The sequence below is a fragment of the Astyanax mexicanus genome, chromosome 18, assembly GCF_023375975.1.
Source record: "Astyanax mexicanus isolate ESR-SI-001 chromosome 18, AstMex3_surface, whole genome shotgun sequence".
NCBI classification, from domain to species: domain Eukaryota; kingdom Metazoa; phylum Chordata; class Actinopteri; order Characiformes; family Acestrorhamphidae; genus Astyanax; species Astyanax mexicanus.
This window is the reverse complement of record NC_064425.1, coordinates 17829462-17844485: the sequence shown is the minus strand read 5'-3', so window position 1 is coordinate 17844485 and position 15024 is coordinate 17829462. Positions and strand designations below refer to the sequence as shown.

The 15024-nt window shown below is 36.2% G+C and overlaps 1 protein-coding gene across 2 annotated transcripts in view; it reads left to right on the top strand.

Moving 5' to 3' along the window:
• The window catches only part of LOC103040601 (alpha-2-macroglobulin), a 42983-nt gene that overhangs the window by 8455 nt on the left and 19504 nt on the right, over window positions 1-15024 (top strand). The window contains exons 2-34 of one of the 2 annotated variants that reach the window (XM_022668835.2): window positions 1137-1317; window positions 1394-1550; window positions 3406-3458; window positions 3647-3667; window positions 3784-3949; window positions 4055-4139; window positions 4599-4716; window positions 4796-4916; window positions 5032-5141; window positions 5252-5422; window positions 5508-5741; window positions 5867-6079; window positions 6172-6321; window positions 7017-7142; window positions 7339-7432; window positions 7525-7687; window positions 8990-9215; window positions 9303-9429; window positions 9514-9635; window positions 9738-9789; window positions 9930-10013; window positions 10430-10606; window positions 10725-10800; window positions 10960-11116; window positions 11195-11269; window positions 11402-11564; window positions 11699-11889; window positions 11981-12196; window positions 12338-12459; window positions 13356-13437; window positions 13532-13600; window positions 13810-13915; window positions 13993-14205. In XM_022668835.2, the coding sequence (XP_022524556.2) occupies window positions 1137-1317; window positions 1394-1550; window positions 3406-3458; window positions 3647-3667; window positions 3784-3949; window positions 4055-4139; window positions 4599-4716; window positions 4796-4916; window positions 5032-5141; window positions 5252-5422; window positions 5508-5741; window positions 5867-6079; window positions 6172-6321; window positions 7017-7142; window positions 7339-7432; window positions 7525-7687; window positions 8990-9215; window positions 9303-9429; window positions 9514-9635; window positions 9738-9789; window positions 9930-10013; window positions 10430-10606; window positions 10725-10800; window positions 10960-11116; window positions 11195-11269; window positions 11402-11564; window positions 11699-11889; window positions 11981-12196; window positions 12338-12459; window positions 13356-13437; window positions 13532-13600; window positions 13810-13915; window positions 13993-14033 (4249 nt within the window). In that variant the 3' untranslated portion in view covers window positions 14034-14205. Of the gene's footprint in view, window positions 1-1136; window positions 1318-1393; window positions 1551-3405; window positions 3459-3646; window positions 3668-3783; window positions 3950-4054; window positions 4140-4598; window positions 4717-4795; window positions 4917-5031; window positions 5142-5251; window positions 5423-5507; window positions 5742-5866; window positions 6080-6171; window positions 6322-7016; window positions 7143-7338; window positions 7433-7524; window positions 7688-8989; window positions 9216-9302; window positions 9430-9513; window positions 9636-9737; window positions 9790-9929; window positions 10014-10429; window positions 10607-10724; window positions 10801-10959; window positions 11117-11194; window positions 11270-11401; window positions 11565-11698; window positions 11890-11980; window positions 12197-12337; window positions 12460-13355; window positions 13438-13531; window positions 13601-13809; window positions 13916-13992; window positions 14206-15024 lie in introns of those variants that run through there. The other variant, XM_049466945.1, reaches the window with a different exon arrangement.

Below are 15024 nucleotides of genomic sequence, written 5' to 3'. Positions count from 1 at the left end.
GTCTTAGAGACATGAATGTGATTTCGGTGGGTTGAAAGAATTCCATCGACCTGATTAGAGAAAAGATTTGGGTCAGTATTGATTTATGGTGTTATTGTAAGCATACTTAAAGCTTACTTAGATTTGGATCTTATAATAGTAATTCAGAAATTAGATTGGGTATCAACGTGAAGTTGGAGTAAGTGTGTTCGTGTTTATCTATTATTCACACCAAAAACACAGTATGCTGTGTATTTAAATACTAAATATGTAACTGTGTATGCAGGTTACTTATATTTATGTATTTTTTTTTTAGCAGTTAGCAGTTCTTAGTGACACTGCACTGGATTGTGTTTGTATGTTGTTTAAACTGAAGTTGTATAATGTTTCAATTATAAATTTGCACAGGACTGTACTGTGCTAAATCATCCTTTCAGAAACCAAACCAAACCAATTTCACAAAAAAACTCCTGTATTTTTTTTTTTGTAATTTTTTGCTGGTAAATTGCACAAACACGGGAACCTGTGTAGCAGTTGAATATATTGATTTTCACAATATACTGGCCATTCCTGTTAAACTGTAACTTGTACAGTATCATTAATAATTACATGAATTAGCACAATCTTTTTGTTGACATGTATTTTAAATATATAAGGATTCTATACATTACTATATAGTCTGTTTGGCACTCCTCAGATCACAAAAAGTACTATAAGTTTGTTTGTTTTAGGTGATTCATGTCTCTTAGTCTCATTACAATGATGTTATTTTGGACTTTTTGTGTCCTAAGAGTCACGATTCAGCTGGAGGTTAGAAAGTGATCTTAACTCTTTATAGCTCTTTATAGACTGCACAACCATGAAATTGATCACATTGGTGTTTTTCAGTATATATGACCTGAGCCTCTCTGTCTACAGTTTTGCAACAGTAATGCAAGTTCAGTTCAAACGTGCCTTGATCTTTGTACAGTGGATTCTTACATAACTCACAGCTTCAATAAACTCTCATATTTGTTAATTACATAGAATTAGTAGCTTGTATCACAGTATGTTTTATATAGCATATTTATGTAATTAATTTACATTTATTTATATAAATGCTTTGCTATAAATATGTTACTGAACAACCACCTGAAACTTCTGCTTCTTGTCTTCAGTGTTTTCATGGTGACGTTTCCTGCGGTGATTGAGTCTGGCTCTGAGGCTAAACTGTGTGTGAGTCTCCTGAAGCCAAATGAGACTCTACAACTCACTGTTTACCTGCTTCACACCAACCAGAACAGAACACTTCTACAGGAGAGAGTGGAGGAAGAATTTCACCGCTGCTCTCAGTTTAAGGTCAGAAAACATCTAGATTATATTTCTGATGTAATCACTGTTAAACAGAAAATAACAGATGATGTGATCTCTGCAGGCTCCAGAGATTGAAGGTCAGTCCATTCAAGAGATCAGAGTAGAGGTCAAAGGTGAAAGTTTTGTGATGACAGAGAAGAGGAAAGTTATGTTTAAATCTTACAACCCACTGACATTCATCCAGACTGATAAACCAATCTACAATCCAGGCCAAACAGGTACGTTCTCGCTTCTGCATTTTGCATCAGTCGCTACCATCATCTGCATCTCTACTGTATTTACACCCCTAAAAAGAAAACAAGAAAGTTGTATTACTAGTGTTGCATGATTAACCTTATGATTCAGTGCGCTTTCTGTATGAAAATAGACCAGAAAATAGACATTAATGATCATGCGCCTTATAATTTGGTGCGCCTTATAGTGCTAAAAAAATACGATAACAATTTTCTAATTGCTTGTATCATATTGACCTGAATATATTAGACCTATGTGGATGTATAAGGATTTTATCATTCAATTCTAAATAGTCTGACCATGGGAGGATGTATTGCACTGCATTCGACTGCATATAAGTCAATTCAATATGTCGTTGTTCTGTAACAAATATTTAGTCTCTTTACTAATTCGATCAAACACATTTTTTTTTTTTTTGCTATTTTCTGCCAAATATTTTTGGTTAGCAAATATCCGGTTCATTACTATTCAGACACTATACTTGACTAATTTTTTCCAAAATGACCAGAACATTTTTTTGGGAAATAAAGGTGAGCCATAAACACTGTACAATCTTTTAAGCATGGTGGTAGTAGCAGCATGCTCGGGAGAACTATGTCAGAATTTTTTAAGCATAACCTCTGAGTTCAAGCCCATCAAACTCATCTGGAATTTTCTTAAAAGTCAGTTCTGTTCTAGGAAAGCAACACATTTAAGTATATAACAGTACAACAATTTAGGACATCTATTACAGATTAATGATAAGAATACTTAAGTTTGCTTTTCTTAACCTGGCTGCTGACTAGGTGTGTGACGAGATATCGTGCCACGATGTGACGATATTTCTCGTTTAAAAAAAAACAGTTTAGTGTGGACTTTTTAAGAGGGATCTGGCAACCCAGTAGCAGCGAGTGTGAGTGCAGCTCTCAGCAGACCCAATGCGGACCCAAACCAATAAACTACTTAGAAGAATTTAATTGTGCGGCGCAGTAAACTCACAGACCAATCACGTGTGGGGTAAGATCACCAAACGATCTCTTCAGTCTATCATATCTGTGCAGACGCGGTAAGGGAAAAAAAATAATAAATAAACACACCGCTCCTCACGCGGGATCGAACCCGTGTTGTCAGGGTCGCGGTCGTGAAAAAACGCCTTTATAAGGAGATAGGGAGCCCGAGAACGGGCGGAAAAACGAGAACTTCTTCTTCTTCTATATTTTTACATCATTCAGTTCAAACAACCTTACAGGGTATAGCACTCAAGTTAATTATTTAATATAATTAAATACCCCTGATATAGAAGATGCTTCTGCTACTATTAAGTTGTTTGTCTGGCTGCATTATGGCTCCAGTGGAAACAATAAACGGTAACAGAGTGACCAACAAGACACAAACCATATGTAAGTACTGTAAGTAAATCCTACACGTGACTGTTTCATAGGCAGTTTTACTAATCCCTTAGCTCTTTGTTTGCACTTCAAGCATAGTCTTAATATGACTGGTTATGTTTCTGCATAGTTAAATTACAAGATATTTAGGAGAAAGAAAAATACACAAACCAAAGTCTTAATATGACTGGTTGTAGTTTGCACTATATAAGACCTAGAAAAGTTGTATTTTTATTTTTTATTCTTATTTTTATTCCTTAAAGAATCAATGTGTGAGAAAAACCAGTCTGTTAAGTTTGTGGTGTATGATTTTGTCCAAAAAAAGTTTTTAAATCTCGTCTTGTCTCGTTATCGTGAACCCAATATCGTGTCTCGTCTCGTCTTGTGGTATCAGTGTCTCGTCACACCCCTACTGCTGACCATTTGCTTGATTGCATTTGTTTTTTAACTGGTTTGAATGATCTTTTTTCAGTGCATTTTAGAGTTGTCACCATGGGTGCTGATTTAGTACCACTTGAAGAAGAGGTAAGAAAGAGTTATATATTATTTGTTTGATTTTTAGCAATTTAAAGCCTTTTTTTGTCATGTAATGTTTCAGTACGCTTTAAGTTAAATATATTGTTTGTAATGTATGGAGTGATTTGTAGAGGTCTTCTGATGATTTTCTAAAAAAAATGGCAAAAATGGCAAACTTACTGTCTTTTTCTCTACAGTACAACATACTGACCCTTGCGGTAAGTTGGAAACTTATGTCATACATATGTTATGAATAATTAAAAAGACTTTTTAGTGTCTTCTTTATATTGTCACTCTAGTAAATAAATGTTTTGTGTTCTATGGGGGGAAACAGGATAATAAAGGTAACAGGATCGGGCAGTGGACGAATGTTTCCTCAACAGGCCTGATACTGCAGCTTTCTCACCAGCTGAACTCTGAGGCTTCTGAGGGCCAGTACAAACTAGAGGCTATAACTGAGGATAGGTCGATCACACATTTTTTTACTGTAAAAAAATATGGTGAGTGTTAATAGTAATTTATTATTATTCTTCTGATAATATTATTATTCTTCTAATAAATAAACTAACCATTAAATTTATTTCAGTAACATGTTTTACCATTAGTTTTGCCCAGGTATGAGATTACAGTGAAAGTTCCAAAGGAGCAGAGTGTTGGTGAGGAAGATTTGAAGATAGAGGTTTGTGGAAAGTAAGTAATGTTTTTAAAATTACAACTATTAAAACTTGTTTTGTAAAACTGGAAGAAGATTTTTTGAGTATAAGAAACCAGATTGTAGTGCGCAAAGAAAAAGTAAGATCTTAATCTGATGGATTCTGCACCATCTGATTCCCTGTAATGGCAATAGAATATAAACCTGTCAGTGGAACTGGGTCTTATTGTGTTTATTAAAATGTAACTTCTAAAAGAAGAAGCAGGATGAATTCTGAGAAATATAAGTGTGCAGAGATTTACTTTCATATTGTAAAGATTTGCATCTTAGTAGTAAAAAGAAAGGTTTATAATTATATGAATTGTCTTGAGCCGGTGAAAATGCAATGACTATTCAGTATATGTTGTTAAACTTGTTAAAATCTGAAAATCTAAACTATTATTATTTAGATGGTCCTAAAAAGGCCGACTTAGTTTAAATCTCCTGTGTTTTTGCAGATACACATACGGACAGCCAGTCCCTGGTAAGGCACGGGTAGAAGTGTGCCGGAAATTTGAACGATACTATTATGAAGGTGTACAAATGATTACACCATGCCTGCATGAAAATGTAGAGGTGTGTATTTATATAAAAGTATAATACAGAACAGAATATATTTTCAATACTAATGTTTGCCTTTGGCATTTTCTTGCAGATGGATGAGGATGGCTGTGCAACCCATGTGTTCAACATGTCTCTCTTCAGCAATTCTGAATTTGAACATAATTTTAGAGATTCTCTTGACATTAATGTTGTAATGACGGAGGAAGGGACGGGTGAGTCAATTACAGTTCTTTTCTAAACATCAGAACCAAACCAAGGAAGAAATGTTGTACTTGTACCAGACTGACTTAATTAACAAAACAAAACATGTTTGCTGTATTTTTTAAGGTATTTCCATGGTCAAATCTGAGCGTACAAGTGTTACTTATGAAATTGGCAAAGCTGAGTTTCTTGATTTACCCAAAAACTTTGAACGAGACACAGTTATTGAAGGAAAAGTATGTTTTTTTTATATTCTGTCATTCATAATTCATGTTTTTCTTACTATTCTGATAAGCTTTGGGTTGTCTTACACTTTCATCACAATTCTTGTTTTAATGACCAACAGATCAAAGTTGTAACCTATGGTGGAGAACCAATTCGAAACAAGGAAGTTTATCTATTGAAAGGTCCAAGCTGGTCCCCAACACTACTTCTTAACCTTACTACAGATGATGATGGATTGGCCAAATTTGCTGTTGATGCACCTGCTGAGCCTGAAACTGAGATTTTATTGTTGGTATGGTATGATGCCTGAAAGTTTAGTTGGATTATGTTTAATTTGTGTATTTGCTAAAATCGTTTCTTGCTTTACTGTCATCTAGGCCAGCGTCTATCCAGGCAACCAATACCAAGGATACAAAAAACCTTTCTTTAGAAACAGTGATGCACGTATTCAAGTCCTCCAACCTGCTACACCTTACAGTCCAGTGTACAGTGAAATATCAATAGAGAGCTTAGAAGAACCAATCAAGTGTGACTCTGAGGTGTCCGTACATTTTAAGTACTACATTATCGGTGAAAGCACTGAGAATTACAGCACTGATCTTATTTACACGGTGAGTTCATACAGTAATATTGTACACTAAAATATTGAGCACTTATTTTTCCTATATTCTGACAGCTCTAAGTGAATCACAGTAAACTGTTGATCAATATTGTGATTTTTGTCTCTTTGTTCCAGGTCATTTCCAGAGGAGTCATAGTCCATCATGGCTACAAAAAGGTTGAAGTGAAAGAGTCCGGAAGACTCATAGAGGGACGAGTCTCCTTCAAACTGTCTGTGGTTCCTGAGATGGCTCCTGTAGTGCAGGTTCTGGTGTATGGAGTACTGCCCAGTGAGAACGTCATCGCTGCTAGCAAGAATTTTAAAGTGGACAAATGTTTCACAAACAAAGTAAAGAAGCACATTTCGATCTTTAATTGTTGTTCTCATGTATCCAGATGTTTGGTGGCTCTTAATAAAGGTGTTTATTTCATGATCTTCAGGTATCGCTGCAGTTCTCTCCTAGTGAAGCAGTTCCTGGTGAGCAAAACTATCTCCAGCTCTCAGCTCTGCCTGGTTCACTGTGTGCTCTCAGTGCTGTGGATCAGAGTGTGTTCATCTTGGAGCCAGGAAAACGCCTGGATCCTGACACGGTAATGTTTAAATTTACTGAATGTTCAGTCTAAATAAGAGATTAATCTAAAAGAATGTATTACATGTACTGCTGTTTATCTTTTAGTATTTTGAATAGAGACTTTCCATTGAATAGAAAATACAGTATATTGTCCAAGAAACTGAACTGTAATGTGTTGTGGCACTAAATGTTAAAACAACAGATTTTATATCTACTTTTTTTCTAATATAATTTTTATATCTAATATAATTCTTATATCTAATAAATATTATTTATGATGTTATTCTTTGACTAGTTTAACCAAATATGTACACTGATACACAGCAAAATGTGAAATGTTAAACAATTTTAACATGAATTGTTTATTGTGCAGAATTATGTGTTCAGACCATCCAATTTTATAAGTGTTTTATCTTAATTTTAATAAATAAGGACCTTGATGAAAAGACATTTGATTTTATGTCATTATAATATACACATTAATTACTAAATTGGTGTTAAATATTGAAATAGCATTACATTTACCAAAGTAATTAACTATTTTAAGACGTATTTGTTTCCAGGAGCTTGGCAACTTGTTTTATATTTACCATTTCAAATATTTTTTTCTATCACGTGTATATATTCATTAACACAAACAGCACACTCTTTGTCATCTGGGACTTTTTGCAAAAGATAATAATCTAATAATAAATTAATTTCTAATTGTTTTAGGTCTTCAATTTGCTGCCAGTAACATCAGTGTCAGGCTACACCTATGAGGTTGAAGATGAGCAGGAATGTTTGCACGTTAGACCTAGACGAAATGCACAGGTTGACCGTGCTTACAACGCTATTAAGGTAACTGACTCACTGTAAAGATGTAATACTTACTCCTAAGCTTATTAATAAATAGTAATGTATTTTTTTACCTTTACTTTAATTTTTTTCTTCATTAATCAAATATATGCATCAGTAGAGGGATGTCATTTAGAACGAATTATGTCAAACACGTATTCCTACTTTTAATAAACAATAAGTTTTCTTCACTTGACAGAGTGTGGGGCTCAAGATGGTGACTAATCTGGCTGTTAGAGAACCGCAGTGTTTGGTCTACAAAGGCGTAGAGTATCATCGTGGTGGTTATGGATGTACAGCCATTAATTCTACTTAATATTTCCTAAAGCATCCATCTTAAAGTATTTACTGTATATGATATGCCAATTATTTATGTTTCTTTAAGGGAGGTATGATTCAAGAGTTGGCATGGCCGGTCCTGGTGCACCCCCTGTAGCACTTGCAATGGGAGTTGGAATGAGTTATGAGAGTGAAGACTCGGATAACAGTTACGAAACAGTTCGCAAGTTCTTCCCGGAAACCTGGATATGGCAACTTGCTGAAGTGGGGTTAGTGAATCTGCATACTGACTTCATAGAGTTTTAGGGAACCATGTTTGGGTTTCCCTTTGTTCAGTGCTCTGAATTTGTATTTTCGATTTATGTTATATTTAAAAATGTATCACTTTTAAAAATTTCAACAGATCATCCAGTTTATTAAAAAAGATAAAGGCTAACCTGTAAAAGCATCTCGATAGAATTAAGTCAGGACTATTCAACCTACACTTCGAAACCTTAATTTGTTTTTTTTTGTTTTTTTTTTATTCAGAGGTGGACTTATCATATTTTTTACACTATGAGGCACATTTAAATTCATTTAAGATTCCCAAAAATTGCCAGTGGTCCTTTTAATCCAGTGTGCCTTGTCTTTGAATTCAGTCAGATTGTAAGGAGCAGTAAAACTTCAGTTTTAAAGGAGCAGAGTTTCAGTTTAGTTCTCCAGCATTGAGTTTGAAACAGTATTAGCATTAGCCACTAAGCGCTAGCTCTTTTTCACCTAGAGGTGAGTAATATTGGTCTGTAGCCTGCTGCTTGGTCTGGAGCACTATTAGCACTAGCCACTAAACACACTCTTTCGCAGTTCATAGGTATGTTAGACTGTAGCCTGCATGTTTACCGTATAAAAACAAGCTCAGGGGACAAAATGCTAGCTAATATCACCCTGGCTTACCAGAACACTCGAGGTTCCTCAGTGTAGCACTGTCAGGTGGAGTTTACTAGTGTTAGCAGACTCTAATGCTAATTCTAATGCTGCTGCACCCAGACTTAGTGGAAATCTGAAATTCTGTGCTTACTGTAAATAAACAGAAGCACTTTACTCTCCCAAATAAACAGTTTTCAGGAAATACATCTGTGTAGATCAACATCAAGTGCTCGTTTGACTTAGAAAGAATTTGGTGCACCTTATGTATGAAAATAGACCAAAAAATTTATAGTGCGCCTTATAATCCGGTGTGCCTTATAGTGTGAAAAACTTTTGGATATTGAGTCATTGTTCTTCTGCATAACTCTAATGTACTTGAGCTTTGTTTAACTGTTGGCATATCATCTCAACATCATGGGATGTGGCATTAGTTTTACAATAAATGTAAGAGGACACTTTTGTTTTTTTGGGGGGGGTCATAATATATATCAATACATTTTGGCTAATGTGAGACAAGCCTTTGTGCTTAGTTTGGTCAGCACTAGACTGGGATTTAAGCCTTTTTTGGGGGGAAACTACTAGTTGCAGGACAAAGTATATACTTTAGAGATACACTAAAATAAAATAAATTAATATTAAGTTAATAATTCAATGCTGTTTTCTCACAGGGGTTCTGGATCAGCTCAGGTTCCTGTCACTGTTCCTGACACCATCACCACTTGGGAGATGGACACTTTCTGTCTGTCCTCTAGAGGTGTGGGAGTGGCTCCTGCTGCTCAGCTTCGTGTCTTCCAGCCCTTCTTCCTGGAGCTCTCTCTGCCCTACTCCATCATCCGGGGAGAAGAGTTTGAGCTGAAGGCCACTGTCTTCAACTATCTCTCCAAGTGCATTATGGTACTGTAAGATCCACCCTGTGTGTCTTCACCAGTCTCTCATCATTTAACATCCACAGTGAGCTGATCTCCTGTGTTTGCCTGACAGGTTAAAGTGACTCCAGCTCCTTCCTCAGACTACACTCTAAAAGCCTCCTCTGATGAGCAGTATTCATCCTGTCTGTGTGCAAATGGTAGAAAGACCTTCAGATGGACTCTTGTTCCCTCTGTGCTCGGTGAGAGTTAATTTAACATGATCTCACATTTCTGTTGTTCTCAACACTAATTAACTCCTCTCTGAATCTTCTGCTGTGTGATAGGAGTCTTGAACGTGACGGTCAGTGCTGCAGCAGAACCGTCACAGACTGTGTGTGACAATGAGATCGTGAGTGTTCCTGACAGAGGACGCATTGACACAGTCACACGAAGCCTGCTGGTGAAGGTAGGAAATAAATGCATACATATAAAAACACACATATTAAGAATAATTGTAATAGCTCTACAATTATTACTGTGGAATTACTAACGCAGCTTTCTCATGCAGGCTGAAGGAACCGAAAATTCCAAGAGCCAGAGCTGGTTGCTGTGTCCACAAGGTAAATTTTGAGCTGTGTCCCATTAATTATTTTGGTTTAAATCAGGTATATTCTTATTAACATCCACAAAGCAGTATGTAAATACTTACATTCAGAAAATACTGCCAAGTAATGACATCTACTGTCTCTTAAATTAACAGGAAACAGTGTTTCAGAGGAGCTGGAGCTGACTCTTCCTGAAAATGTGATAGCAGGATCAGCACGAGCTTCTGTTTCAGTGCTTGGTAAAAAATCATTAACACCCTTATTTAGTTTCCCCCCTTCTATGCGGTTCATTGCCGGTTGTACACTTGAAGCACTGGTACACTATTACGCATTACATGGATTAAAGAGTTAGTTAATTAGAGTGGAACACATGGAAACTAAAGTTACTATGCCAACTGTACTGACTTATTTATTTTATATTACACTAAAAAAGAACATGAAATGTTAAATGTACAGAACTTGCTGTCATTGGGTTGCTAGTAAGTTAGCATAATAAATTTAACAGTAACTGTAACTGTATACAGGTTTTTACAGTAAGAAATGTATCATTATATTGTGGTAATGCAGTGAAAGTGCCAGAAAATTGTTACAGTGTTTTTAACATGCTGTGTGCCTATAATATCGTGCATTTTTGTTGTGTTTTGTTTTGTTGTAGGAGACATTCTGGGCCGTGCACTAAAGAATATTGATGGGTTGTTGAAGATGCCGTATGGCTGTGGAGAACAAAACATTGCTCTTCTCTCTCCCAATATCTACATTCTTCAGTACCTGGAGAACACTCAACAGCTCACCCCAGCCATCCGAGAGAGAGCTACTGGCTTCCTTAAGAGCGGTGAGAGAACGTAACTTCATGAAGAAATGACTATGAAATTATAATGAAGAAAGGATTACGTGACTAAGACTCTGCATTTCAGATCTGATTATGCTAAGATGTTTTTTACTTTATGCAGGATATCAGAGACAATTAAACTACAAGCATTTCAATGGTGCGTACAGCACATTTGGAAGAGGAGAAGGAAATACATGGTGAGAACCTCTTACTGAAGACCAATGCACAGTGCTTTAAATTTAAACTAAACTATGTCTTGTCTATGTCTTCAAAATGTTTCATAAATTCATTTATGGAAACCTGGTTTGCGATAACACCTTTAAAGATTAAAACAAAATTAAATCCTTCACCACCAGGTTAACCGCCTTTGTCTTGAGGACTTTTGGAAAAGCACAGCGCTACATATTTATTGATCCAGAGAACATTGACCAAACAAAGCAATGGCTGATCAGTAAACAAGGACCAGACGGCTGTTTTATTAGACAAGGAAGACTATTCAACAACAGAATGAAGGTATGATACTATCTAATTGTTACTAAGTGATATAAATACATTGGTTTCTGTATAAAGTAACAGTGTGATGTATTATAGGGTGGTGTAAATGATAATGTGACCATCACTGCTTACATCACTGCATCACTTCTTGAATTGGGCCATAAAGCAGAGGTAAAGTGGGAACTTTTATTTATGTGCAATACTTTCAATACATATGATGGGCAATAGGCATCATCATGTTATTAAACAACATGTTCTGTAGGATTTCAGTAATACTGGCTAAACTAGTTTTCTTTTACACAGGATCCTTTGGTGATTAAAGGGTTATCATGTTTAAAATCATCTCTTGGTACGATAACAAACACCTACGCTACCGCTCTGCTGGCCTACACTTTCAGTCTGGCTGGAGAGAATGAAATCCGAGGACAGCTGCTTAAGAAACTGGATGGTGATGCCATTTCAGGAGGTATGGATTGATCATAATTGGTGATCAATAAACTGTTGGAAATGTTGGGCTTATAGGGTTATGATTGCTCTCTTATAATCTTAACAAACTAATGAGCTTTAACCCCATCTTTTATTTTTCTATTTTAATTGCAGATGGTCGTCTTCACTGGTCTCAGTCTGCATCTGAAGACTCTGACTCCTTGTCAGTGGAGATCAGCTCCTACGTGTTGTTAGCTGTTCTCTCTACAGATAAACTCTCTAATGCTGATTTGGGCTATGCTAACAGGATTGTCAGCTGGCTGGTGAGGCAGCAGAATCCCTATGGAGGCTTCTCCTCCACACAGGTACTAATACTATCATTCAGTCTGTGTTCTGACCTGCCTGTGCTGTCGTGTTGATGTGTTTAAGTCCTCATTGTGTTTGTGTTTGGAACAGGACACAGTGGTGGCCCTCCAGGCTCTGGCTCTGTACTCCACCAAAGTGTACAGCCCAGACGGCTTCAGCACAGTAACTGTGCAGTCAGCAGATAAAGAGACTCACAGCTTTGAAGTGAATCCGAACAACAAGTTACTGTACCAGGAGAAATCCCTACAAAATGTTCCTGGAAAATACAGTGTTTCAGTGAATGGCTCTACTTGTGCTTCAGTGCAGGTCAGTGTATATTTTATGCATCTTATCTCTTATGTATGTGGTGACACTTGCACTGGGACTTTACTGTGCTGTGCCACACAATCCAGCTGTGAATTAGTTTATTTGCTGTTTCACTGATTTGATCTTTTTTCCCAAATGCAGCTTGCTCTTTTCTACAATATTCCTACACCAATTGTACCCAGTACACTAAGTGTGAAGGTTGAGGCTGATGCAAACTGCACAAAATCATTTGGATATACGCTGTCTACTGTCTTTACAGTCAAGTAAGAATGTATTTTTAATTTGTAATAGGCAATGAGTAATATGATCATCAATATGAAGAATGTTTTGATGCAACCTTAGTGTCATAATGCACCAGAAATAAATATTCAGTTGTTTATGACAATAGTGCACATCAGTCTCTGGTTTGCCCCCCTGGTGCAGAAACAACTGCAACCAAAATATTAGGGTATATTTAATTAGTCTTGCACATCAGCTTGGACAAATTATATTCAATTTCTCTGTACAAACCATCTTAACATTTGTGTTTTTGCTTCAGGCCTTTCCACAACATGTAAATTGCATTAAGGTCAGAACTTTGACCTGGCCATTCCATAACATTGATTTTATTGATATTTAACCATTCTTTTGGGAGACAGCTTGTTTGTTTAGAGTCACTGTTTGGCTGCATGGTCCATGTTCTCTAATTAAATAACAGACATATGTTTTAAATTTCCTTTTGATAAAATTTAGAATGTATTGCTCCTATATGTCCTACAGGCCCCAACCGTGATATTACCACTACTATGTTGTAAATAGAATAATGTTTTTATGCTGGAGTGCAGTGTTTTCTTCAAGAAAATTATTCAAAACATTTCTCATTTACACAAAAAAATATATTTTGGTCTCATCTGTCCACAAACCATTGGTGAATGGTGGACTCAAACGAAAGGCCCTTAGTTGCTTAGAAGTTACCTTCTAAAACCTTCTTGTCAACAACTCCATATTTATTTCTTTACTTTTGGAAATCATTTGGATCTGGCAGAAGTTCTTTCCAATGTGGCAATGTGATAATTTTATCATTAGCCATGTATGTTATCGTATTTTACATGGTAGGAGTTATTACTATATCTGTTTGGTGAAAACTCCTAGTGTGTAACTTTTATTCTTTCCTCCTCAGATATGATGGAGCATTAAACTACACTAACATGGTCATAGTAGATATAAAAATCCTCTCAGGATTTACAGCAGATCCCACTTCTGTAAGTTATTTTTCATGTGTATATCATTTGAGATATGCTATTTACATCGTTACTTTTTTATTGAATTTTTAAAATATTTTTCTTGTTTTCTCAGCTGAAAAACCACCCACTTGTGGAGCGAGTCGATACGAAAGATGACCATGTGATATTGTATCTAAAAGCGGTACGAGAAATTTGTTTGCCAGTTATTGTGCACAATTATACATAATAATAGCAACTGGATCACTGTATACTGTACATGTACAGTCAGTAGATTCCAGTTTCTGAAAAACATATATAAATGCATTTGTAATACATTTTACAATGAACTGCCCAAAAAATGAGCAAATGAAAATATTTTACAGTTCAGTGTCTGGTGTTTCTGTCTAACAGCTCCTAAAGAATATTCCTGTGACCTATCAGCTACATATTAAACAAGTGCTGCCAGTGAAGAACCTCAAACCAGCTGTGATCAAAGTTTATGATTACTACCAACCAAGTAAGTTTTCTCCAGTATACACTATTACTGTAACTGTGTTGATTTTATTTACTGATTTTAACGTCTCTTTTATTCAGGTGACCAGTCTGAAACCGAGTACTCCTCCCCCTGTGTTTAAACCTTCACACCTGCAGCTGCACAGCGAAAAGACACAAGGAATTTGGGTGTTTTATTTTGCTTATTGTCTTATTCTGATTTTATTTACATTTAATCAGCGATAACAGAATAAGATGGTGTGTTTGTGTTGTCTTTGAAAATGAAATAATGAAATAAATGCAATAAACAATGAACTACAGCTGGCTATCGTACTTCTTGACTGACAGTTTTTGACTGCTGTTTTTTTACTAAACAGTGATGAAATTCCCCACAGTTTAACTGCGCAACATTCCCATGCACAGCAAACACTGAGCTTTGCTTGTTTTGCCTCCCCTGTTGAGTCTATTAAATGTCAGATGTCCTTTAGTCGCACTTTCCCTGGACATGACCATGGTCAATCTCTGGTGTCACCTGCATAGCCTCTATTAACCTGCTCTGGGCTGCTTTGGACGAAGAACACTACACAAAGTGGACACAAACACCAAATTAGTGAGGTATCTATAAGTGTTTATATGAGTAGTTCCTGGTTTATCTGCTTCTGATTTTGCAAAACTGCTATCAAAATTGTGATGCTGTACAGCAGGGGTGTGCAAACTGTTTTTGTTGTGGGCCAGAAGGAGAAGTATATGAACAGTCACGGGCCACAGACTCAAAAAACAATAAAACAAATAATGAAACATACTACTTACAATAAAACATTTCCTAAATTACTATAATTTACACATTATTTTACTTGAGTTACTATCTTTATCTATCTGTGACAGTGTTGTGTATACGAATTGATGTTTCGCTTCATAATGTCTCTTAATATTATACTCCTGATAAGGCACTTGATTCCTGATAAATTAAACATACACACTTCCAAAGGTACTCAGTTAAAAAATAGTAATTTTCCCAACATGCCTGAAATTTTCAGCATTTGCTGTCCATTTTTCGTTTCTTTGGAGTTGTTAGACTCTATGGCCCGTTTTCTGCACTACAACTGCGCACTCTTGCCGCTTTTAGACTCTTTG